Raw genomic sequence first — 25685 nt, forward strand, 5'->3', positions numbered from 1 at the left:
TAATTGATAGAGGGGAGTTAGATATGGGATATGGATTTATGGTTGTGTCGAGAAAATAATCGATGGAGGAGAAGTGGTAAAAATTCATAATGGTGTTCATTGAATGATCGATGAAGACGAGGAATATTCATTTATCAGATAGTGTCTTGGAAATGATGGACAGAGTTGAAGGCGTGGGTTTGGAATGGTGTCTATGGAAATTTTGAAGAAGATTTGGATACTGTTTTGGATACTGTTCAGGGAATGATCGGTATAGGTGAAGCATACGATTTTGGAATGGTGTCTAGAGAATGATCGATGGAGATTCGGATTGTGTCTTGAGAATGATTGAGGTGAGGTATATGGTGCATAGGGAATGATCGATGGAGCTAAAGAGTGTGAAATTTTGGATAGAGAGTATGAATTGGTCGATTGGCGGAGATTAGGGATATGGTTTATGAATGATTCAATTATAGTTTTCGTGAATTCTAAAGTTATCTGTGAAAAAATCAATTGCCAGATATTATTAATATGTAATGTGAAGTTATACCAATTGTATTTCTGTTGCTTTTGCCACATTAGTTGTTCTTTTTAACTAAGGATGAAGAGTTTGTCATTGGAGGATAAGTTTAAAAAAATAAAGGGTTCAAGATATCATGTTCAAACAGAGATTGTTTTGTTCGGTTATTTTTTATTATTGTTCGTTTTTTGTTGTTCTGCCTGTTTTGTCTTGGTTTTTTATTGTTGTTTTGTTTTCCCGTTCACTCTTATGAATTGGTTCATTCTGATCACAACATAACATCCACTATTAGATGAGTGAGAAAATAGTTGATATAATGCATCTCTTGTTGATCACAGACAAAATTGTTAAAGAGTAATCAAGGGAACCAAGGTTATAGCGGTAATCAAAATAATGTAATCCAGGGACAAAGACCAGACATGGAAAACAGACATACATAACAAAGAACATAAAGTAACTAAAATCATACATACAAAGTAACAAAAGTAAATGAGCAACTGGGACTCCACTAAAAACTGGGAGCATGGACCAGGTGCACCGGTAGGGTAGGCGTCCTCTGCTTTTCTAGAAAAAACCTGAAATAAGATTCAACTTCTCTTTTTTTTTATTTTCAGGGTCGTTTAAGATTTGGTTCTACATTCAACTTTTTCACAGGTTGACAATTTGATTCCTGTGCTATACATTACAAGATCGGATCAGTTCAGTTACTAATGATGGGTATGGCGATACAGTATTAGTGGTATATTTGCGGACCGAAATTCTTTTGGATTTGGATTTTATTTTCGCTGTATTTATGCAGTTTGTAGCTTCCTATTAGTAAAGCCACTCTAGGATTGAATCGAAAAGAAATTTAATAACATCGTGTTGGTCATTCGATAAAATGTGAACGTACATTTTATCGTATTTTCATTAATTTCGGTTTTTCATGCCAATTATACAGTAAAGAACAATTTACGAATCTCTGAAATTGTTTTGAATCGATATCTTTCAGACAAAGACAAGAAAATTCAACTTTGTGATTACCATATGAGATTTCCATCAACCCATGCACAATGGATGTATTTATTTTCTAGAAGAAAATTTTCATATCGGCGAAATTGTAAAATGTCAGGTTTGTTCTGATCATATTTAACGAATATTGTCAGTGTGTTGTATCGTGTCATACTGTTAACATTCTGTTATTGATGTATCTTTTTGAATATTTCCATGATTGTTATTCAGACCATGGCATTTTAAGGATATTTTGTCTGAAGTCCTGTTTTTATGTATAATTACGGTACACTTCTGAATATAAATCGGTATTGTCACCCTTCCGAAATTATTATCAGCATTACAAACACAATTGGAAACGCCACAGAAGAAAAAAGAAAGACAACAGCTGAAAAAAACACATAGATCTCTTTATACGTGTTAAATAATAAACGAACTTCTGTATATGTTATTTCAGATCAAAGATGAGTTTTATAAAAATCCAAGTCCTAACCAGTCATGTAGAGTACCAAGTCCTAACCAGTCGTGTAGAGTACCAAGTACAGGATCTTTTTCTTGTTACGATAAGCAAGCATTGTGTGTTCGACAAAGAAAGGGTTGTGTATGGCAAAATGAGGAAATATGCAAACAAACATAATACTCATAATAAAGTATAGTCTTCTTCCTGTGAGTGTTTTAGTCTAGCCTACTGTTAACAAAACTTCATTTCATTGAATCCCTTGCTAAATAAGCGGAAGTTATATAGTAGTTTTACCGTCCAACCGCCCCCATCGGTGTCCATATCACAGTACACCTCAAGAGTTAAACCTTTCTTTGGATACACCTTATATACACCACTGCCTTTTTTTGGCCAACAAAATCGGGACATTCCTTCGGAATTTTCACTAAAACAAATTGAAAGCGTATTGTACATGTTACCAGATATTTATTCAAATACAGCATAATTAAAATCTACATTACTATTTAAGGAAACAAAGCAAGAAAGAAAAGGAAACGAAAACTGAAAAAATACAAAACAGACTTTTCGTATATTGATCAGCTAATATTTCTTGACATCTAAATAAACACTTTTCACTTGAAAAAATCGTCTCAACAGCAACAATTAGTTCCTTCTCAAAAAGCTTGGCTTGGTTCTCATTTATTTAGTATAATGTATATAGAAAACATTTTAGAAACACTGAATTTCTGTGTAAGGATACTATGGAGCAGAGACTAAGGCCAAACAGACAAACAAATAAAAAGGGTAAGTTAAGTGAACTATAGTTTATCACGTGAAAGTACACTGCATCGGTTAACAGCACATTCTTATCAAATCAGGCAAAAAAATGAAAAAAAACGTGATCGTTTCGAGAAAATATGTACTCACTTTTAAGTTTCAGAGATTCTCGGCACTTAGGACATAAAGGACATTTAGGACATTCTGGGGCTGATGGGCACGATGACTTGTCTGATGCTATACTGAACACCTTTTTAATAATAAACTGTGTATTCTTTCCGTAGAAGCAGATTTCTGAAAAAACAATTATACAATTTTTATCTGTTTACATGTGATAATAGTATAGTCAAATGCAAATGATTAAAGAAAATTTCAATGTTTGGTCAAGTTGAATTGGCGATTGACATCATATACAAATGTCAAGGTTTATTGAAAGGGCCATGATTACACTGTTGATGATTTGTCTCTTTATTTCAATATATTTGGTTGTGAGTACATGTACTTCTAGTATACAAATTCCGGACTTAGAATAAAGGAAGCGTTTTCAATTATTGGATATAAATTACTTTGGTCGGTGTATGCTGTAACATGAACCGCCAGGATTCAACGTAAACTTATCCAAAGTCTTTTATATCAAATATTCTAACCAACAACTGGAAACAATCCTTGATTGATTCTATTTTATTTTGTAATATGTCTAACTTGTAACCAGGTTATACAAAAATATCATTGTTTTTGAGTACTTGACTTTTGTTTAGCGAGACGCATTTGTTGATATATGCCTTATTAATACTGAAAATAATTTATTTTTACATAAATGAACCTACTTTGACATGCATTGATACAATAATAACAAGCCATACATGTGTCAGTATAATTTTATGCTACAGTAATGATCTCTTGTATATTTGAAACATACAAAGTGCGTTTTGATATCATAAGCCACTGACCTTGTTTGATAGGATCAAATACAATTACAGGACTAGCATCTGTTTCCAAAGCAAAAGTTAAATACATCAGAAGGGACAGATACATAGTAGATATCCGTTTCCCGATTGAATTCATCAATAATTCGCGTAAGGATGAATCAATCAGAAAGTTAATGTGAATTAGGCGAGGGAATATTTGGATTTGGATTCATAAGCTTCTCGGATTTAATGACTGAATGGCGTGCAAAGTAACAGAAAACACTTATTATATTGCATACATCGAAATATTTAACATCCATTCATTATACATGTGACGCATTTTAGTTAGGTGAAAATGGTTAATCTCCTTTTTTCAATTTAAAGGAACGAAGAAAAATGACTAGGTTTCATTATTTTTTTTATTTATTATTATTCGTTTTGTTTTTTGTCTATTCGTTAACTGTTTTCCAGTATTTGACCCTTTCACTTGATACAAGCATTAATTGTACTTTTCCTGGCGACCTTTCATTCCTCACTTTTTAGAACTTACGAATTTGTTTTATATGTTTTTTACACTGTGTCCATTTTGTTTAATGATGTTGTTTCGGTTTTTATTAACCATTGATATGTTGGGGTATATTGCGCGGTAAGATTTTGAGAGTGTCAAGTAGAAATCATTTTTATACACTGGTCATCGTACACACAACAAATAAAAATATGAAACGCAATTGGAATTGTACATATTTTTATTAGGTCTGATTATGATTTGTGTCTTCCAAGTTGTTAATTTAGGTGATACAATGTGCTTATCTTTACATGTTCTTCTGTGTGTAAACGAAGGGAAAGATTTCCGAAATTCTGCACTTTTGACGAAATTTGCATTGGTCCTTGGTCTTCTCCGATGAAGCAATATTTGGTTCTTCATTGCATCCGATGTGTTTTTTTTTATTTTAGTCCGATTAGTTAAAGGGATATTTTCATTCATAAAAAAATTATCTGTAAATACATGTATATAAATATTACTAAATCGGCGAAACCATTGATTTTTTTATGTGGCCGCTGAAATCGGCAAAATTTCAACACTGTTCAATTTCAGTGGAAATTAATTTCTAAGGTTATCGCAGCTTTCGTAAGTCAATGACGGCTTCATAACTAGACTAAATTCGACCATTTGACGTTTTGGACGAATTTTGTGTTTTGTTTGCAAAGAAGCACTTGTTATTATTTTATTTCTCCTATCTTGAAGTTGTACGCGCGTTTTCTCAAAAGTGCCTCATCCGATTAAAATGAAACATGACAGGAATTTAGATCTACCCCCCCCCCCCAGGAACATTTTCCGGTTGCCGCCATTTTTTCAAAATGGCCGCCAGAATGACAGTACCCAAAGTTTTACGTAAAAACGTTCAACTCATATTTCTCTGAAACTGCTGATCAGAATTTAAGAAAACTTGGTATGCATATTCGGCACAAGACTCCAAACAAAATCGCGAAAAAAATTGCGTGTATCTCGACAGCCATTTCCATCGCGGTAAAAAATCAAAATTAACGGATTTCAATGATTTGGTATCTTGGATATTTAAGCGTTTCTGATTTATAATCTAGAGCTCAATTGACGATTTGGACTATGTGGAGGTCGCGATTCTTCAAAGAGTAATCAAGGGAACCAAGGTTATAGCGGTAATAAAAGAATGTAATCCAGGGACAAAGACCAGACATGGAAAACAGACATGCACAACAAAGAACAAAAAGTAACTTAAGTCATACATACAATGTAACAAAAGCAAATGAGCCACTCGGACTCCACTAAAACTGGGAGCATGGACCAGGTGCACCGGTAGGGTAAGCGTTCTCTGCTTTTCTAGAGACACCCGCCGAGTTTCTCATAAAAGGTCAAGTCCGGGGTAGACAAACGAGGAAAGAAAACCTATGACCCGTTGAATGATCTCATTTTTTCATTATTTTGATGAAAATTAATATATACGTGCTTAAAGGTGTACCAATTCAGAATCTACAAGTCAATCGATAATTTTAACTATACATCAGCCGCCATTATTAAAATGACAATTAATATCTAGGTTCTTTAGGCAATCCCGATTACAGATATAAAGTTCAATTGACAATATGTAAATGTATATCAAAAATAGATCCAGAAAGAGAGGGCGACTTCTAGACGTTTCATGGAAACGAAAATTTTAACTATGGTTATTTTATGTCCTTTGTTGTGCCTGTCTGTTTTCCAAGTCTGTTTTTTTCCTGAATAACATTCTTTTGATTTCTGCCAGAATCTTTCTTCTCTTGATTACTCTATCAAATGCTGTAGATAAAAAGTTTGACACATAAATACATAGATGTTTCAACCACCGTTTCCTTTTAAAATGACTGATGACAAAGTTGACAATTTTGCCTTGCTATTGTCGGTTGGTATATGTACTGCCCTTCCTTTTATTTTTCTTTTGAATCATTGCCTAAATGTTGCCTATCATATTGGTATTTTTTATGATCATTTAATAAAAAAAAACCAAGTTCGGGTCACATACCTGAGAATCTTATTTACAAAATGCAAATGTAACTATTGTACATGTAATAACAGTCGGTAACAATCGAATGTAATCATATAATCAACGGCAACACAACTATTATGTTACAGCGCCGAACATTAAATACCTTTTTAGAGACCTTTTTCCTACATGTTTTGCATAAATTTTATAAATCTGGAATCGTCTTAAAACTGTTAACTGGTTTGGTTATAAGTACTTTTTTATATAGTGTTTATATATGAATCTCGATCTTCCTATGTATTTAGTTAAAATGCGGCTGATAAAAATGTACTAGTAGAAAATCTAATCAAACGTACATGTATTATATCAAAATGCAAAATGAATTATTTACATGGCATTAACAAAAAGAGTTCATATTTGATAGTAAAAATAACATGAAACAATTGATAAACAAAAGTTAAACTATAAAATAAAGGTTTGAATTAATTACTGTCATCTTTTAACTAACTCTTTGATTGGTTCATGCATTTCAGAATGGATTATACAGATAGCGAATAAACACCCATTTATAAAAGGGGTTGTAGCTGGCGTAGATTGAACAAGTCCAGCGGTAAACATATTGAGAAGTTAATATACTGGCCAATACGTTTTAGTTTTGTACGGCTTGTGAACAATATGTATAACGCTTATTTTTGTCTCTTGCACCATCTTTTTTTCATGTATAGGACAGATATTTGCCTGATAAAACAATTTCAGACAAGTAAAGATAAAATCATAGGTTTCATAATGAGTGAAAATTGAATATCGCAAAATATCAACTTGACTTATTCAATTTCTACATGAAACGCGTACGAACCCTGCCGAGTTTGTTGTGATATCGAAATAATATATAGATAATAAAGAAAGTTGAGATTTTGCGATCACATTCAATTTTCACTCAGTCTATATGGCATTATCAAGCCATCCAAAATCATAGAAATCAAATTATGCAAAAGAAAGCTCTTAAAATAAGCTGATATGTTAAGCAATCACATTTTTTAGTTATTACATTACTTTCTTTATCTCGTTTGGTAACTACCTACAGTTTTGGATGACTTACAGAAAAGTAGGTTATTCAAAGATTATTACATAGTACTAATGGAAAAAGATGACATATTTTTTACGGGAGAAAATGTTCTTCGTAGTCTTCAACTCTTAGAATCTAGAAGACTTGTTTTTCATCTAATATTTAAGGTGTTTGTTTTTAAGCGAAAAGTTACAGAAAAAAAATATTGTTGTAGCCTACATGTCAACCGCATTGTCGATAAAATTAGATTAAGTTTATAAAATTGACAAAATGCTTTCAAAGAAACGCTTTAGTTGTTTCTTCTTAGGATGTGTGCCAAACCCGGTGGAGTAATGGTATACTGAGAAGGGTTTTAACGGGTTTGACCCCAGGGAAATCACACCAAAAGACTCTTTATTTGGTCGTCACAGCGTTTTCACAAGAAAACGCCATGTAAAAGAAATAGAGTGGACGGCATGCTGACTTGCTGTATATGGAGGTATTCCATAGTTTGTTCGTTTGTTGTTTCGGTTCATTGTTGATCTAACATTAAAGGAGTTGGTTAATGCCTTATAAAACCAGTTCAAACACATCGTATACTTTTTACGTAATATATATTACAAAAATGGTAAATTTTAAAATGAAAATATAAATGTATGTTTTACGGTGCAGATTATCTGAACATAAATGCATTACTTTACTTTGTAGACACGTCATTTTTATAAGTCGTTATTGCCTATGTAAATTAAGTCACTAGACAAATCTTAATTACCAATGAAGTAGAAATGAAATGCGTAATATACCTCTTTATATCACTGGGAACTTAAATAGTTATTCAGTATAGTGTATCAAACCGATAAATTTGGATCAATTCACGTAAGTTTTGTTTATGTCAGTTGTCGATTCTTATTGGCTTTAACATACAAGTTGGATCATCTGATGTCACTGACAGTCATGTTTTATTTTTTTTTTCATTTTTTATTGCTTGTCATTGCTTTCTTTTTTTCCTTTGTTTTTGGCCTTGTAAATATACGATGTTTTGACTTCTCTATGAGTCCTTCAATTTAAAGCTTCGGGTGATCTTTTCTCAAATATTCATCTTTTGTTTAAAGGTATGGCGTATTCTATTAAAAAACGGTGACATGTATCATCAGTTACATAGTCATTTGGTGACGTGTACAGAATTTATCCTGGGCTGTACCGTTTATACCTGACTATGCGTTGTCGAGGCAGGTATAATCCCTACTGACCAGGGTAATTTCCGCACGAGGTCACTATGTTACGAATTTGTCCCACCAATGACCTATACGTGCACTGAAACCATTTTTCATTTCAACCAAAGATTTCGTCTCCATTTTTGTTTGATTGGAAACCGGAGACTTGTACAGGGCAGAGAATGACTGGTATTTGTAGCTGTGGTAAAGTTCAACATAATATACTAATTTTAATGTTTGTTGTTTAAGAAGTAAGTGGTAGAGGGGTAGAATTGTATTCATTTTAACATGGGTACGGTATTTATATTCGATTATTTAACACCGGGCGACAGCAAGGTATCAAAATAGAATATAAATGCAAACCCATGTTAGAAAGAGTACAAATCTACCCCCGGAATGAATTATTTCTTTTCTAATATGAAAAATACAGTAATTTTTGTGAAAAAAAATTCCCTAGGCGTAGCCAAAATAACGACTGTTCGTTTAACTTCCCCTGCATTGAAGTTGCATTAAATTTGTATATTTAAGTCATCGTATGTTTTAAATGTGTGTATTTATATAATTGATTTCAATTAGATAACCTCTCAGTCGTTAATTCATCGCGTAAACGTTTCTAAATGTGTGTTTTGTCTCAAAGCGACAGCGAAAGAAAAGAAACAGTGCTACACGTGGGATTGTACCGAAATATACTGTTTGACGACATTCCTACGTCATTGATATTGTAACCAACATACAACCCATTCAAGTCAGAGTTATGACATGTGTTGTACCACCATACTCAAGGAGGAAAAAATGTATTGAGATTTTCATTGTCTATTTTTCATTGGGAAGGAGTGGTTATAATGATGCCGTAGAAAATAAGGCATCCTTTTATCTTAAGAGTAATATTTGCCATTAAGAAAGTAATTTAGAAGATTTACGTTATTCCATAAGGCTAGCTTGATACTTTTAGTTTATTGACCGTAGTTCTTTTTTATGTATAAAAATATAACAATAAAAATAGTTTCTAAAAAAGTGTACTCTGGCATAAGTTCACAAAAGTTCACGTGTTCTTCTTACATTGCTATGTGTATCTAAACAGTGTGAAGTGAAATAATTCCCTACCAATATTGGTTTATACCCGTCTATTTCGGGGCGTAGTGTCGTAATTGTTTGTTTTCATCAGCACAACTAATTTCGTATTTAGTTATTATTTTGAAGTAACCATTACACGAACATGCATTTGAAAATACTACTTTAGTTGTGAGAAGTCCATTCCCTGCTTTTTCTATAATAATACACCACATAAGATCCATTTTGCGTCATGTGAGAGTGCGTAATTTGGGGATAGGTAGTCGTCAGTTGATAAGTAGAGACACGTTGGGTAATGTCAAAATGCATTAGTTCTCTATCAAAAACCTGTTGTTACAAGTTTTACGGAGACATGTAAAATTGTAAAAAGGATAGTGGGGTGAATGCAACAACTGTATTAATTTTATTTAACGACTAAAAGAATTATCAAAAATATTAAAGTTATTTTGATGTAGGTTAAGTGCTAATAATTTTGCGGCTCTTGTACAATTTTTTTTTTAAAAGCCAGGCGAATATTATCATCATTTTAAGAAAACAATTAAGATGGTAACTTTACAATTTACACTTTGAAAGTTTAAGTACTCCAGATTTTAGTATTACACAAACTACCAACTAAATCGTTCATGTATCTCTTAAATTTATTTACATGTTAACTGTAATCGTTCTACTTGAGCAACCAAAATCCATTGACAATATAGTTTATGATGATATACCATCAATTATATGTAATATTACAATGATAAAGTGTTTACATCAACATACCTGCTGTTTCGATACATCCATAGGCTTTTAACATATAGTTAGTCTGAACGTCTGTGGCCAGTAGAAATATCCGAGTATTCAATATGTGCTCTGTTTCAGTTGGTATCAATCAGATCAATTCTTATTTCATGCATATATTTTGATGTTATTATGTGTAAATATGCGTTACCGGGAGCCAGAGGAGAAGAATCAAATTTAATTTAGCTAAACTGTTTTCATTCTTGGATTTTATAATTAAATTCACATCTGTAAATTCACGGAATTACTAGTATTTATATCTTGATTTAAACTAATTTCTTTAAGGCGCATCATAATATTTGTTAGCATTTGATTTTTTTTCAATATAAACAAAGTAGATATATGTTTATAAACTAACCAAAATGCCAATTTATAAACCACCGCACATCTTTTCATCATCTGGATCATGATATATGTCTGAATACCTGTTGTATCTTAATAATCTTAGTGCATATGTTTAGTGATTGAATCAGGTAAATTGGTAAAACATTTAAAACACCACCAGTCTTATTGTATAATTTCAATTAGCGAAGCCAAACCTATTTGAAGTGTAATGCAGTTATTTTTCCGTCATTCTGTAATTCTTGTGGTACTAAGCCAAATTCATCTGTTATAGTGGGTTATTTCATGTTCCACTCACTGCCAGACTTTCATTGTTTATTAATTCGGTAAATTGATTATTACCATTGAGACTGACACGAATTTATTTATTTTTTGTGTCAATAATGTTTGCTCTTAATTTTCTTTTAATTATTTTGGAATGGGTGTGTTGAAAACCTATATATAAAGCTCTGTAATGTGTTAAACACTATTAAGGCAACAACCAATTCTGCACAATTAAATCTGAATGAAACACAAGAGTTTATAATTGGATGATATTTCGGACAGTAAGTACCTAATCAAAATATAATGGAGGGTGTCGGAATGTCACGATACGCTACAAAAATTGAACTTTTTTTCGCTATCCTAATTCTAAATTTCCATCCCATACACGACATCCGCCGCGCCCTTTCCCATTACAATTCCCAATTCTAAGTACTATACTTATAACTATCTGTGGGTCCTTTTTTCTCTTTCGTATAAATCAAAATTTAATTTCATTTTTTTACTTCTGTGTGTGTGTGTGTGTGTGTGTGCTGGTAGTTTTGTGTTTTTCATGTAATTGCTTCTCATCCGATATAACTTTGCCTAAATGACTCAGGTAGGAATTCGTTATCTAGTTCGTGCATTGTGAATAGGATGTCTTATTTAACTATCACGGCATTCTTAAACCATGCATAATGACTCATATACAAAAAGATGCCAACATGATTGATAGCATAGAATATATTCACAGTGGTTATGATTGTTCTTCGATCAGTCGTTTTTTTTCTCGATGTTTTTATAACAACACAACACACTACAAATAAATATTTCGAAGTGTATTTGTTCAAATTATTTAGTCATGCTAATCGTAAACACATGTAAGCAATGATATATATTTTCATTCATAAACATATAAACATTCCTTTCCAAATATATGAAATATCCATACCGGCCTTATCATTGATTCATTTATCGTTGAACTGTCATATGGCAACAACTTTGCGTATTTAGAAAATATTCTTACTAAAAAAATGTTTGCTCTAAACATCAAATATTCTTGCTTTTCTTATTCAACTGTGTTATACAATGTAATTACTACTGAAAACAACAACATTCAAATGATAAAGATCGATGCATGCATTGCACAATGGCATTTGATGTCAGGTAACTTTTGTACAAATGATAGCACTTGCAGGAGGTTCTTGTATATTCTATGAAGCTCATTTTTTCCGAACAAAATCTGATGGGGTTTTCAGCTACACGTAATAGATTACACTCTCTCTGCAAAACAGGTTTTGAAACTCCTGTTTCTAAACCTTCCTCATCATTATACAGACTTTTGTGGCCATCTTTTTTAATATTGTTTTCCACAGACTCTTAAAATTAGTTTGTGTTAAGGATCAAAATGAAAGAAAATTATTTTTTCAACTATCGTTTGTCAACAAAGGTATAGATGCAATTAATTTGATTAACATCCTTCAACACAAAAACGTCACGTACAAAATTTCCCTGTATTTCAAAGACAAATCAATACCGATTATTTCATATTCTTATACCTCACCTTTTGCATCCAAAATTTTCAATTAAAATAGGTTGTTGTAGGACCTCGAGATTGAGACCAAACCACCTGACTGTTCTTGTATAACCTCTCCATTTAAATATGATCCTTCGGTGACGTTATTACGGGAGATTTAAATACCATCGAAAACTAATCTCTCTGTAAGTTTCTGTGTAAAGGTCCCAAGTACCGCGAACCACACTCCATAAATTAGAATTATAACTTTAAAGTTCTTATGGATGCCGTGGATTACTACGCGAGAAAATGGATAAAACGAGAACAAGGAAACATTGGTTCTCTGTCAGAGTGGGTAAATGCTGTGAGGTCTTTAATTTTGAAATGTATGAACGTTTTAATTATGGTCAATGAGTATCAATGCTATATCCATTTTCAAAGATCCCGATGTAGCAAAACATTGTTTACTATACATGACAAATATGTTATTGTACTAGCACACAAAACTCAAAACAAAATTGTTTTTGTCTCCAAAACGTGTTACATCCAGTGTTTAATTCCAGAAGTAGACGTAGAAAATATAGCAGTAATAAGACCTATACTGCTACCACACTCCCCAAAGAAGGGAGAATGAAAAACCATTAATCTATGATATTGTCTTTTGGTCTAAAGACGATAATTGTGATCTACCGTCTATTTACTGGATTCCTAAACTTCTCAAGAATCAAGACAAACAAAGTTTAATGCTGGATATGTAACATGTACCACAAAACCTTTTTCAAAACTTTCAAATTATAAACACAGCTGTCAAAGGAGGTCTCCAGTCCTACCACGACACTTTAAAGTATTGTAGTTGTATCAATTAAATGTGGAAAAATTCGAAAGATCTTCTCCAAACACTCAATTCAAGAATATTATCAGAATACAATAGCATTAAAACCTAGGACTTTTTCTTTATCCCGACTCAAAAATTTTATACATCTTTGTTTCTTAAAAAAAGACGATACACCTAGATACAAATATGTAGTTCTTGGAAGAGTTTCCTTATTCTTTGTAAAAGGCTATACCGAATATACCAAAGAAGCTGTTTTCAAATGCTGGAATTCTTGATGGTCAACATATTGTCCAGTATGGTGGAAACGTTTTTCAACAAACGGCCGGCTTTCCAATTGGCACAAATTGTGCTCCTCTACTGGCTGACTTATTCCTTCACTCTAATGAGGCTGACTTGATAGCTAATCTGATCCAAAAGAAAGAATATAGTTTAACTAGATCCTTTAATTCTCGGTTTCTTCTATATAGATGACGTATTGTCGTTAAATAATCCTTGTTTCGGGGATTTGATACATCGTATCAACCAAAAAGAACTTGAGATAAAGGATAATACAAGTACTATGAAGTCATCCTCATATCTAAACTTACATTTAGAGATCAATGATGAAGAAAAACTGTAAACCAAAGTATTTAACAAACGCGATGACTTTTCATTCCGTATTGTTAACTTTCTTTCCATCTGTGGCAACAACGCTTCAGCTCTTGCTTATCGAGTTTTCATACCACAACTCAAACGTTATGCAAGAGCTTGCCTTCACTACGCAGACTTTTTGGGCCGGCGTGTCGGGCGTATGTACCAATTTGGAACAAAGACTTTGTTTTCATGATCATGCTTTTTCACAAATAATGATGTCTCAAAAATTTGTTTTACTCGCTTCATTCGGCATTTCATACTATAACTGCTTTTCTAGTTCTGCCCATTGTTATTGTACTACATGAATTATTTCCAATTTGAATTGTAGTGACTGACAATCTCTCATGCTGGAGGTTTTAATAGTATTTTTATTTTTAAGTTGTTCTTAGCAAGTTTCTCAGTCACTGCGAGTGTTCTAGAAGTTTCGTTTTGTCTTTATGGTTTATTTTAAGACGTTCCATAGAGTGGATGAGATGCATTATTGAGTAAACTCTATCATTTGATTATACATGAAAATCCATTTATGATCATATATTTCACAGGATGGTTAAGGCAGCCATGCGCATGTCCATTTTGTAGCGTTTGCCATATCAATTCCTGCTTTCATTCTATGTTTTCCTCGGGTTTCTTTATTGTGCCATCAGGTCGACCCTACCAGTTTGTTCTATTTAAATTATTTCATAGCGTGAAACTCTCTAGGTCTTTATATTACGTTTTAACTGTTTTATCGAAAGAGAGTTTCATTTTCATGTTTTTTTAAAAATAATTTATAGGTTATTAGCTCCCCTCTCCCTTCCTCAGTCAGATATAGATTGACGCGACAGTACATGACTCATCCATTGATATGTTAATTTTTGGAGAAACGTATTGGATATTTACACCAACTAGGCGATGGTTTATATTTGTGCATGATAAAAAAATTACAAAAAAGTCACAAAAGTATATATCAATTGACTAATAATGTATAGTTTTTCCTTATAACGTCAATATGCATTCGCGTACAAACTTGACAACAATTTACCACACTTTATTATCAAATATGGGCATATAAAGAGAATCAAATTCTATTCGCTTAAAATTCGATTTTTACTACCTTTTTTAATCCATAAAACATGGACAAATTCAATGAAACCGGTTCATACACGCATAATTCTTGACAAGGACAGGTAGGTGTATGAAATGAAATGAAAAGATTGCTTAAAACAAATACACGATTGACATGGTCTTACGATTGGCCCAATGAACAATCATCTTTTTCATGCATAATATCAGTTTTAAACATTCAGAATCGTTGTTAATTATCGATCTAAAACAAGAACCAGTCGGATAAACACAAAAACTAATGGATGATTAAATAAAAACAATTGAATTCATATCATTATAGACAAATATCAATTATAATGATGAATTCAAGTTTCGTTTCTGTTCATGCTAAAAATAAATCTTTGAAACCTACCTTGTCCTTCTTTCAAATATATTGTAGTTAATTCAGAATAAAAAAAAAAAACATTTGTCTACAAATCACCTTTGTAGACAACTTTCGCGAAAAAAAAAATTATCGGACAAAAACAAAACAAGTCATCGTACAAAAACGGCTTATCGAAGAACAATCATGCCCACTGTGATAATGGGCGGCTTTCATTTGGCACTATGAAAAAACAAACAAACACATCAGAAGGTAACGAAAATTGATCGTCGTCATTCCACTATAACTTTTTTTATATATGCTAACACGCAGCGCCAGTACTAATGACAACTTCTGTGGATCAAACCAATGAAAACACTTTTTTATATATATGTCTCGATCATGGAAGGTCGATATTATAATCTTTCAATATACGTGTTACGAAATATATTTTGGAAGGGAGTTTGTCACATCGGACACATGGCATGGACCAGATGTACCAGATTTCCTTTTTAATTCTTTCGTTTTCTGTAGTTCACGTATTGAGCCCCTTTCTATGATTTAAGATCTGGTGGTATGCCTCCAGGTATCTTTTTTTTGTCCTCATGGAGTTCATCTTTCTTCAGGTAGATGTAGGTTTTATTAAACACATAAAAAAGTAGATATATTTTTTTTTAATTATTCGTATGTCATCTGTTTTTGTTTATTAAGAAGGTTATGATTAGAACGAGTATTTCAACAAATTATTAGCTCTTTGTTGTTGACTTCCATGCTTCCGGAATAGATTTTCTACTGGTTTTCTCATGTCATTCCATATTTGTGTTTCTTATTTAGTCGTAAACTTCATGAACCCAAACAAAATATGAGATATGATATTTGAAGAAAGATTTCAGATGTTACACACAAAACAACAGCAACCGTCCTTAATAATTTACTATTATGTGAACTTTATTTTTAATTGAATATTAACAGTTAAATACCGTGAAAGTACTTTAATTCGTAGATACCAATTTGGTGGATTATGGAAAAAACACAAGTTTGTGGATTCTTGAATTCGTGGTTTTGAGGTTTCAGTATTCAAATCGATGACATGCTCTTTTTCGTTGGGAACCATATTTTTTTATCTGGTCTACCAATGAAAACCACGAAAATTGGTACCCTACGAAAAAATAGTACTTTCACATTATATGCACTGTTTAAACATGACATCTTATATAGTTTATCGTAACCTAGAGCTTTCAAAACTGACTTATAAGAATGTATATACTAAAAAATCATTAAACATAATCGACACTATTGCTTTCTTACAACATGAACGTACTACGTACGATTCATTTAAAGAAACATACATGCGGCTAATAGCATTGCGCTAAAATCAATCCAATTAGCTGTAAACTCTTAATTATATTGTTTCTAACGTAAATTTGGGCTTAAATCTAGGTGTGTTTTGAATAGCATAATGTCAAAATAGAACACCCTGATTTTGTTCTGGGTTGTAGGCATTGACATCTCTGACGCCTTTGTTCATATATATATGATCAATCCATTTTATTTCTTTTTGTCTATAACTTATTACAGACCCAGCTTGAGTGTACTATTCTATAAACATTATGAACCACGTCGATACACATTTTCGTAAGTAGAGATATTTAATCCGTCAGTAATACATACTACTTGTAAAGAATGGTTGGTTAGTTATTTAATTAGTATATTCGTTCTGTACATAGGTGATTTTGTACTTTTACGTTATCAGTTGTGTTTTTTTTTCGCATATTAGTTATAAAATATAAAAAAGGTTTTTTCAAATGTAAAAATGCTCACCATTTCCAGTTTTTAATGATCCCGTATCCTTCAATTACACAGCCAAATGTGCCACATATGATAATCATATGATAATAAGGGCTTGAAAACGTATGGTATCACAGGTTTGTGAAAAAAAAACGTGATTATCATATGATAACCATGTGATTATCATATGATAACCATGCGATTATTATATGTTAATTGAAATATATGATTATCGTATGGTGCTCGATTCATATGATAATCATATGATGCAAACCATCTGATTCTCATGTGTGGCACATTCGCCTGTGTACTCCTTATTCAATTGTTTCAAGGTGAATACATTTGATCATTATTTTCTATTTATGGAGCTTGTTGTTCATATTTTATGAGATTTTTTCGTTTACATCAAACGTGGTTAGTACATGTAGATACTTCATATGTTCCATCCACACAAAATTTGTTGGCAATTGTGTATATTGAGTTGTAAGGTTCTTAAATCTTAATCCAATTTACATAAGTATTCACAAAACTAGGTGCAAATTAAAAACACACATTGGAATTTTATCAACTAAATTTCAAACAGCAAAGAACTCTAAGAAATGCAATTAAATGCTAATATATTATTTAAATTGATATTGAAATGGATGCCATGCATTACGTTGCATAATCTTCCTTAAATATGTTGTAAATGCAACATATGAAACTACTCGTTCAATTAAAATAAATATAGAAATTAACACTAAACTGATCATTAGTGATTGCAATCTCTTTTTTATCAGATATTTGGGATTTAGAGAAGTTTCAGTATGACTGGCCCGATGCTGAATCTCCAAAACTCTTCAGAGATATAAGTATCGAAGAGTACGAACTAGAAATAAGGGAGACGCCGGTGAAACATGCAGTTTTTATACAAATCTTAAATGGCAATCCTGATGAAGCAAGTGAGTGGTTAAGACAATTTTATAATTTCATGAATTAGTGCTCTGTTATTTGTGATTTCATACTGTCTATTTTTAGACATTTCGCAAATAATAAACTGTAATATGTACTTCAAGATATTTGACTTATATAACAGCTGTTAACTAGTGATTTATCGTCATGATAACCTTTATGTCAATTTTTTATAGACGGATTGCGATCTTTTAATGCATTTAGTTCAAATGCTGCAGATACAAATGTACCTTTCAAAACATACGTACAAATAGGTTTCAACTACACACCGTTTCCAATGAAATCGGCATTTTACTAACTCTTTGATGGGTTCATGCATTTCAGAATGGGTTATACAGATAGCACAGAAACACCCATTTATAAAGGGAATCATAGCTGGTGTAGATTTAACAAGCCATGAGGTAAATAGAGAGGGGTTAATATAATCGCCAACACGTATATTTTTTTTTAAATTGTGAACTGTATTATACACGCTTATGTTCGTCTCTTGTATCATATGTTTTCTTAAACTTAAGACAAGCGTTTTTTAGATGAAAGAGTAATCAAGGGAACACAGATTCTATGGAAAACAAAATAATGTAATCCAAGGGCAAAAACGAGACATGGAAAACAGACAAACACAACAAAGACTATAAAATAACTAAAATTATACATAAAAAGTCACTTCAGACAAGTATGTATAAAAATAAAGGTTTAAGATTCATGATGAGTGAAAGTTGACTATTGCAAAGTATTAACTCGAGTTATTGAATTTCTTCATCATTACAAACGCGTACGAGCCCTGGTAAGGTTGTTGTGATATTGGAATTAAATAACAGAATACAGAGAGCTGATATTTTGCTATCATACAGTTTGTATCCAACTTCCACGAGTTATCTAACCATTTCGCTATGATTCGTTTGGAATATTTTGGGCGTTTGACAATTTTGGGCACTCAACTTTTTATAACAAAACTGATGCTCAATAACACAACAAGCAAACGCAACGGCGAATTTTCCATACCCTGAGTTCATATCAAATCGTCCATGGCGTGATATCGCTACTATCTAGCCGTCCAAAAGGTAGATAACTCATAAAAAAGTAATAATGTAAAACACAATTTTAAAAGTTCATAAAATAAGCTAATGTGATAGACAAGTGCATATTTCACAAGCCATTACATTAATTTTTTAATCTGGTTTTGCAAAGTTTTGTGATACTTTTCTGCAGCTACCTTCTATTTTGGATGACTTACAGAAAAGCAAATTATTCAAAGGCTGTCGCCACGTACTGGAGGTCGAGGATGACATATTTTTTACCAGAAAAGATGTGTTTCGTGGTCTACAACTCTTAGAATCTAGAGGACTTACTTTTGATCTACTATTGAGGTGTTACTTTTTAAACAAATATTCTCAGAAAAAAAATATTGTTGCAGCCTACATGTAAACAGAATTGTCGATAAAATTAAATTAAAATTATATAATGGATAAAATGCTATCACAGAAATGGTTTAGATATTACTTCTAAGAATATGTATAAGACTCGTAAACCTTATGGTAAAATAAGAAGTGTTTTATGGGTTTGACATGTTATTAAAGAGTAATCAAGGGAACCAAGATAATATGACAAATACGGTAATTTTTGTGAAAAAAAAATTTCCCTAGGCGTAGCCAAAAATCAGCTGTTCGGTTTAACATCCCCTGTATGGAAGTTGAATTAATTAAAAAATAAACCACCTATCCAAGTAAATCATCTATTGAATAGGTATCAGTATACTCTATAAGTATAGTAGTATTTATAGTTATTAAAACTTATTTATAGACGATGGAAGTGTGAACTTCAAAAGTATTGATAAATACATAACTTTACAAGAACGTATTTGTGTTTGAATTAAGTGCCAGCTATGACGACCTTGTAACAAAGTACTAGAATTAATTAAGATTTAATATTTGAAGTTTCATGAGAGACAGGTGACAAAACTCCAAAGACTTTTGTAGTTGTATTTTCGTTATATTTTGTGTTTTGCAGGCCACATTTGATGAAGTATGTCCCGGATGTTATTAGACAATTACCAAAGTAAGTTATTTGTCATTATTGATATCAACCGCTTCGTTTTCAAGAAGATTACAAAACTGAAAATTACCCATTTCCCGCAAATCATTTGATATTTAGGAGTAATAGTGACGATCAGATAATTCGGAGTTTGAAAAAAGGTATCCAAGTGGGATAGATAGCCTACCAGCGTTGTGTCTGTAAACTAGCACAAAAAGGCCCCGCTTAGCGTGTTAGAGTAGTACATAACATGATCAAAGGTTGAATAGAAGAATAATTTCTTCATGAAATGCATGAAATATCTGCTAATTGATGTTAAACCATAATGAACCAATATACAAATCAATCATACACTATAGTGCACGCACCTGCACAATGTCCAATACTCGATATCTGCTTAATTATACTGTTGCCATCTGAAAAGTTAAATATGGTGCACCACTGTCTGTTTGTCTGTTCGGTTGTCTACACTGCATATTATAAATCAAGATACATGTGTGTCTTTTACGTTAATTCTAGCAAGCTGAAGGTCGTTGAAAACCCTAATAAGGAATATAAGCAAGTTAAATGCTTATGCGTTTCTGTTTTGTTTGTTATAAAGTAACTGTGATCTAGTTTCAGCTTGTGAACGCAGCAAAGCGGTAAATATGGACGACTTTAACGGCATTGAAGAAAATGGTGCAAATTCGATCATTGACGTGCCACACTATTCCTGTCGTTAGCTTCCTTGCTTTTACACTCCAACTAGAACCAGTTTTTATCACTTATTTCCCATTACATTTTATTAAATAAATAATCTTCTTGATAAGTTGCAATCACTCTACTTACAACGGAATTCGTGTTATCTGGCCTACAAGTATTCACGGATCCTGCATATTACGACCCTAAAGTGACTGCCAATTTTCAAGATGATACCGTCCTGTGTTTTTCCCAAAATTGCTATATAGGTTCTTGGTAGCTCAAAAAACTAACTATAATAGAAGTAATTTGATAATGTTTAACTAAGAGCTACTGAATAACATGGATGACAGGGGGTTCATTGTCGGTTCAAGTAGTTGCAATTATGACCCTGCCGATTGTGAAAAAAATATAATTATGTTAATTGATCGCCGGAGAAATAATTCAACAAGAAATAAAAAACAAAACATTTTACTGCACGTAATGAAAGAATGAAGTGTCAAAAATAAATACCCTGGACTCAAAAACAACCTTCATTGCTGTATCCACCCACCATGATATTTTTTTTCAATGCTTATAATAGATATTAGTTATAACCATTTAAAATGACCCTATATTTTGCTTGCTTATGTTATTTTCGTTTCATAAAATACTATTACACAGGATCAGCTCATTGTATTTTTCCTGGAACTACGGCACTGCTTGTTTAATGAGTCATTCGAACGTTAAAATGGAATAACGAAATCTAATGCCAAATCAAATTGCAAAACAAATGTACATCGTGCGCCGTGTAAATGTAATCTGTGTTTCAAAATATTGTGAAACCTATGATACAACATGTTTTTACTTTCAGACTTATTGGATACAGACAGCTATAGCATCCGCAATTCGAAATATATTCTTAGTATATATCTTGGGAAAAAAATCGAACAATTTTATCCCAAATTGTGTATTAATTGAACAATACAGGTATCTGTACAAGAACTTCAAATTACAATAAACAGTTAAATTGTAATTCAGGCAATTCAGGAATGTAAATGTATTCGAAGTAATGCCGCAAATACGGTGTTATATCAGCTCCTATTACATGTAACCCATTTAGTATGGTAATTCAAAAAAAAATCTTTATGTTTGTTTAGCTTACCATGGAAATCCGAAGTACTTATTCTGTATTTCTGTTTTAAAGGATCATATAGTTAACTTTAATGAAAATAAGGACAACTGACAAGATATATTGTGACTTGCCTACAGGTACACGGACTTGAAACATATCTTAACATATTAAAACAGACATGAAAATCTGGACATCATTTGTGTTTCAGTGTGTTTTAAAAGACAGTGACGTCTATTTGCTATTTGCCATGTCTAACGTATATCAGTGATGGTAACGAATTTGGCAAAATCCCAATAATACAAGAAACACAGATGACATGAACGGATTGTCAGTAGAAGTCATTATGTTTTAGCTTTCGTTTATTTTCGATTTATTTTTGTATTCTTTTGTTTATTTGTCTTGTTGTTATTGTAGTTGTTTTTTTGTTTTTGTTTTTGTTTTTGTTTTTTTGTTTTTTGTTTTTGTTTTTGTTTTTGTTTTTGTTTTTTTTTTTTTTTTTTTTGGGGGGGGGGGTTGTTGTTGTCTGATTATACAACCTTCTATATCAAATTCTAGATTCTACTTGTACTGGTACGTGTAGTTGTATCATTAATATTCTGAAATATGTAGCACATTTTACCAAATTGTTGGCCAATCTCCTTTTTTCTTCATTTGCGCCGGAACTAGTACTTTATAATGATTTTGCTTTTTTTTGTTTTTTTGTTTTTTTGTTTTTTTGTTTTTTTTTGTTTTTTTGTTTTGTTTTTTTTTTTTTCACAGTTTGAAAATAGTTGTTGATCACATCGCCATGCCATGTATCAAAGACAAAGCTTTTTCTCCATGGGATAAAGAATTACAGACCATTGCACAGTTTAAAAATGTCCATTGTAAAATGCAAGTTATCATATTTTAATTTGTTAGTCGTTCACATAAAATATACGCTTAATTGTTAGAATCAGGCGCATTGGGATAGTAGAAACGTGCATGTCAAAAACGCACCGATCTGCTTCCTTATTTGAAAAGACAATTATTTGTTCTCTGCATCACTGGATTTGCTCAAAAACTGTTCTCAAAAATGAAATTTTTGACAGCTATCTGTCCTTGATGTTTATTTACAATGTATTTCCAACAAATTATAACTCGATCTATTTACCAATATCTGATTCTTACAGAGACCAATACTTAAAACCATCTACTTCATTCATATTTCTAAGTTCGTAATCCTTTCTTTTCTTTCGTCTACCCTCGACTTGACTTTTGATGAGCTTACCCTACCGGTGCACCTAGTCCGTGCGTTACATTGTATGTTTGATTTTAGTTACTGTTTGCTTTTTTGTTGTGTATGTCTGTTTTCCATGTCTAATCTTTGTCCCTGGATTACATTCTTTTGATTACTGCTATAGGTGTCATACCACTGTTTCGTGTCTCCATTATTTTCTATTTGAATTTAAGCTTTCTATATATGGCTCAAACATTTTTTTTACATCAGTACAGATGGTGCTAGAGGGGTATCATTATGATGGTCACCCTTTTCCTTAACTCTCATAAAATATCAATATACCTAATGTGCCTTCTAAGAAAGAACGTTAAAGTGAAAGTAGACATATGCAGAAATAACTACTTTCGTCTTGAAATTTAGCCATATCGAAAGGCCTAGAGTTTTTGTTCATAATAGTTTTACCATACACTGAATAAAGAAAATGAAGTTTTTAGAGTATTGCTGATTCATTTAGCTTTCAGATGACACCAAGTGTGTATACCTTTACTAAGCAATGAGAATGATATTGTGCATTATTGGGACTACTTTGTGTCATTACGAACTACTTTTTGTATGTGCAGGCGACTGGTTTTCGAAATAGTGATATTGCACCTATAATCTTGGTTCCCTTGATTACTCTTTCCATTGCTACTTTGTGTTAATTTGCACCATAAGTTATGATTTAAACATAGATGTAACTTGTTGCAGACTTCTGTATCTTGTAGAGCATCAAATTGTTGTGCACGTTTCGTACCACATTTGTGAATTATTATTTACACAGATCCGGTTTAGTGACAGAGGCAGATTTACAGCATTGGAAAAAAGAAGATATACAGCCGTATGTGGATGTAAGCTATATTTTTCATTTAACACACAAAATCGAATTATGAGCGAGTCAAATAATGTATTCAAATGAAAGAGTAATCAAGGGAACCAACGTTATAGCGGTAATCAAAATAATGTAATCCAGGGACAAAGACCAGACATGGAAAACAGACATACACAACAAAGAACATAAAGTAATTAAAATCATACATACAAAGTAACAAAAGTAAATGAGCAACTCGGACTCCACTAAAAACTGGGAGCATGGACCAGGTGCACCGGTAGGGTAAGCGTCCTCTGCTATTCTAGAAACACCTGCCGAGTTGCTCATATAAAGTCAAGTCCGGGGTAGACAAACAAGGGAAGGAAAACTATGACCCGTTGAATAAATCAGTTTTCATGGTGCTGATGGATACACCATAACGCTCCACGAGTTCATGATAACGACCATAAAACTTAAAACAACATAGTGATGACTTTAATCTTGTAGCAACATAACCCTTTTCCAGAAGAATATTTGTTAGAGTTCTAGCGTGATACAAAAAAGTCTGCGTAGTTTCGGCAAGCTCTGGCATAACGTATGAGTTGTGAAATGAACACTCCATACGCAGGAGCTGAAGGGATGTTGCCACAGATGAAAGGGAAGTTGACAATTCGGAATGACAAGTCATCACGTTTGTCGTAAAGTTTGGTCAATAGTTTTCCTTTATCATCGATTTCTAAGTGTAGGTCAAGATATGAGGCTGACTTCACAGTGTCTGTAGTATCCTCTATCTCAAGTTCTTTTGGGTAGATGCGATATATCAAATCCCCGAAATTAGGATTGTTAAAAGATAATACGTCATCTATATAGCGGAAACTGAAATTGAAGGATCTAGCCAAACAATATTCTTTCTTTCTGATCAGATCAGCTATAAAGTCAGCCTCATAAGAGTGAAGGAATAGGTCAGCAAGTAAAGGAGCACAATTTGTTCCCATTGGAATGCCGACCGTTTGTTGAAAAATACGTCCACCACACTGGACAAATATGTTGTCAAACAATAAGGAGCATCGACAGTGATTGGTACCAATTCGACCAATTGACAACACATTTTCACATGTCGTTTCAGTTGAACAAATTGATACAGAGTTTATGGAGAAAATGAAGGACAAAACAGAGTTGATAAAGATGGATTGCACCGGTTATATAAATGAAAAAGCAGTCATTTTAAACAGTTAAAAAATCGATTAGAGTCATATCAGCAAGCATAAATAGTGAAAAATTCATGAATACTTTGTTCAGCTTATACAATAATACGATACGAAATAGGGCAATTCCTGTACCAGAAACATCTTACTTTAGTTGATGCAAAGTATTAAATTAAATCGGACATAAAGCATGAAAAGTTAGAGTAACAGAGGTTTAAACATAATGCTTTACCCAAATATTGAACTGTTTCAGATAGTTTAAGTGATTTTTCATTATATAATATTTAATATCTTTCAGCATGCATTAAGATGCTTTGGAATAGATCGATGTATGTTTGGTTCAGACTGGCCTGTATGTATGGAGGCGGGGTGTAGTTTTGCTGATATCTACACTCTGTCGAATGCCTTTTTCCCTACTTTGACGCAAGTCGAAAAATGGAAACTTTATAAAGACAATGCTCGTAAATTCTACAATTTAGAATTATAGAATATCAGTACTGGTGACGAATGACTTAACTACATGTACAAAGCGAAACATGCTCTAAAGGCCATTTCCAATGATTGAGAAATCGTATCTTTTTTTTAGATTTATGCACATGAATAAATTTGTAGCAAAGCTGAGATGTAAATGCATATTTTGTTTATTTTAAAAGCCTGTTATTGTATTTATAATGAATAAAA

General features: G+C 32.5%; 1 protein-coding gene and 1 long non-coding RNA gene across 2 annotated transcripts; one reads left to right on the forward strand and one right to left on the reverse strand.

Annotated features, from left to right (window-relative positions):
- Window positions 1–1878: 1878 nt before the first annotated feature.
- LOC148606128 (uncharacterized) lies at window positions 1879–10386 on the reverse strand. Its single transcript, XR_015914910.1, has 3 exons — window positions 10204–10386; window positions 2856–2999; window positions 1879–2373 (listed from the first exon to the last, which is right to left on the reverse strand). It is a non-coding gene; the product is annotated as an uncharacterized LOC148606128 (long non-coding RNA).
- Window positions 8000–25685, forward strand: LOC148606129 (uncharacterized). Its single transcript, XM_088543767.1, has 9 exons — window positions 8000–8032; window positions 16771–16827; window positions 17760–17921; window positions 18256–18332; window positions 19141–19298; window positions 19939–19986; window positions 22514–22627; window positions 23773–23839; window positions 25303–25685. The coding sequence occupies exons 2-9, from the start codon at window positions 16803–16805 to the stop codon at window positions 25489–25491; spliced, it is 840 nt and encodes a 279-aa protein (XP_088399893.1). The 5' UTR covers window positions 8000–8032; window positions 16771–16802; the 3' UTR covers window positions 25492–25685.

Source organism: Perna viridis, chromosome 9 (genome assembly GCF_037379345.1).
Source record: "Perna viridis isolate PV_CMFRI_1.1 ecotype Kerala chromosome 9, ASM3737934v1, whole genome shotgun sequence".
Classification (NCBI taxonomy): domain Eukaryota; kingdom Metazoa; phylum Mollusca; class Bivalvia; order Mytilida; family Mytilidae; genus Perna; species Perna viridis.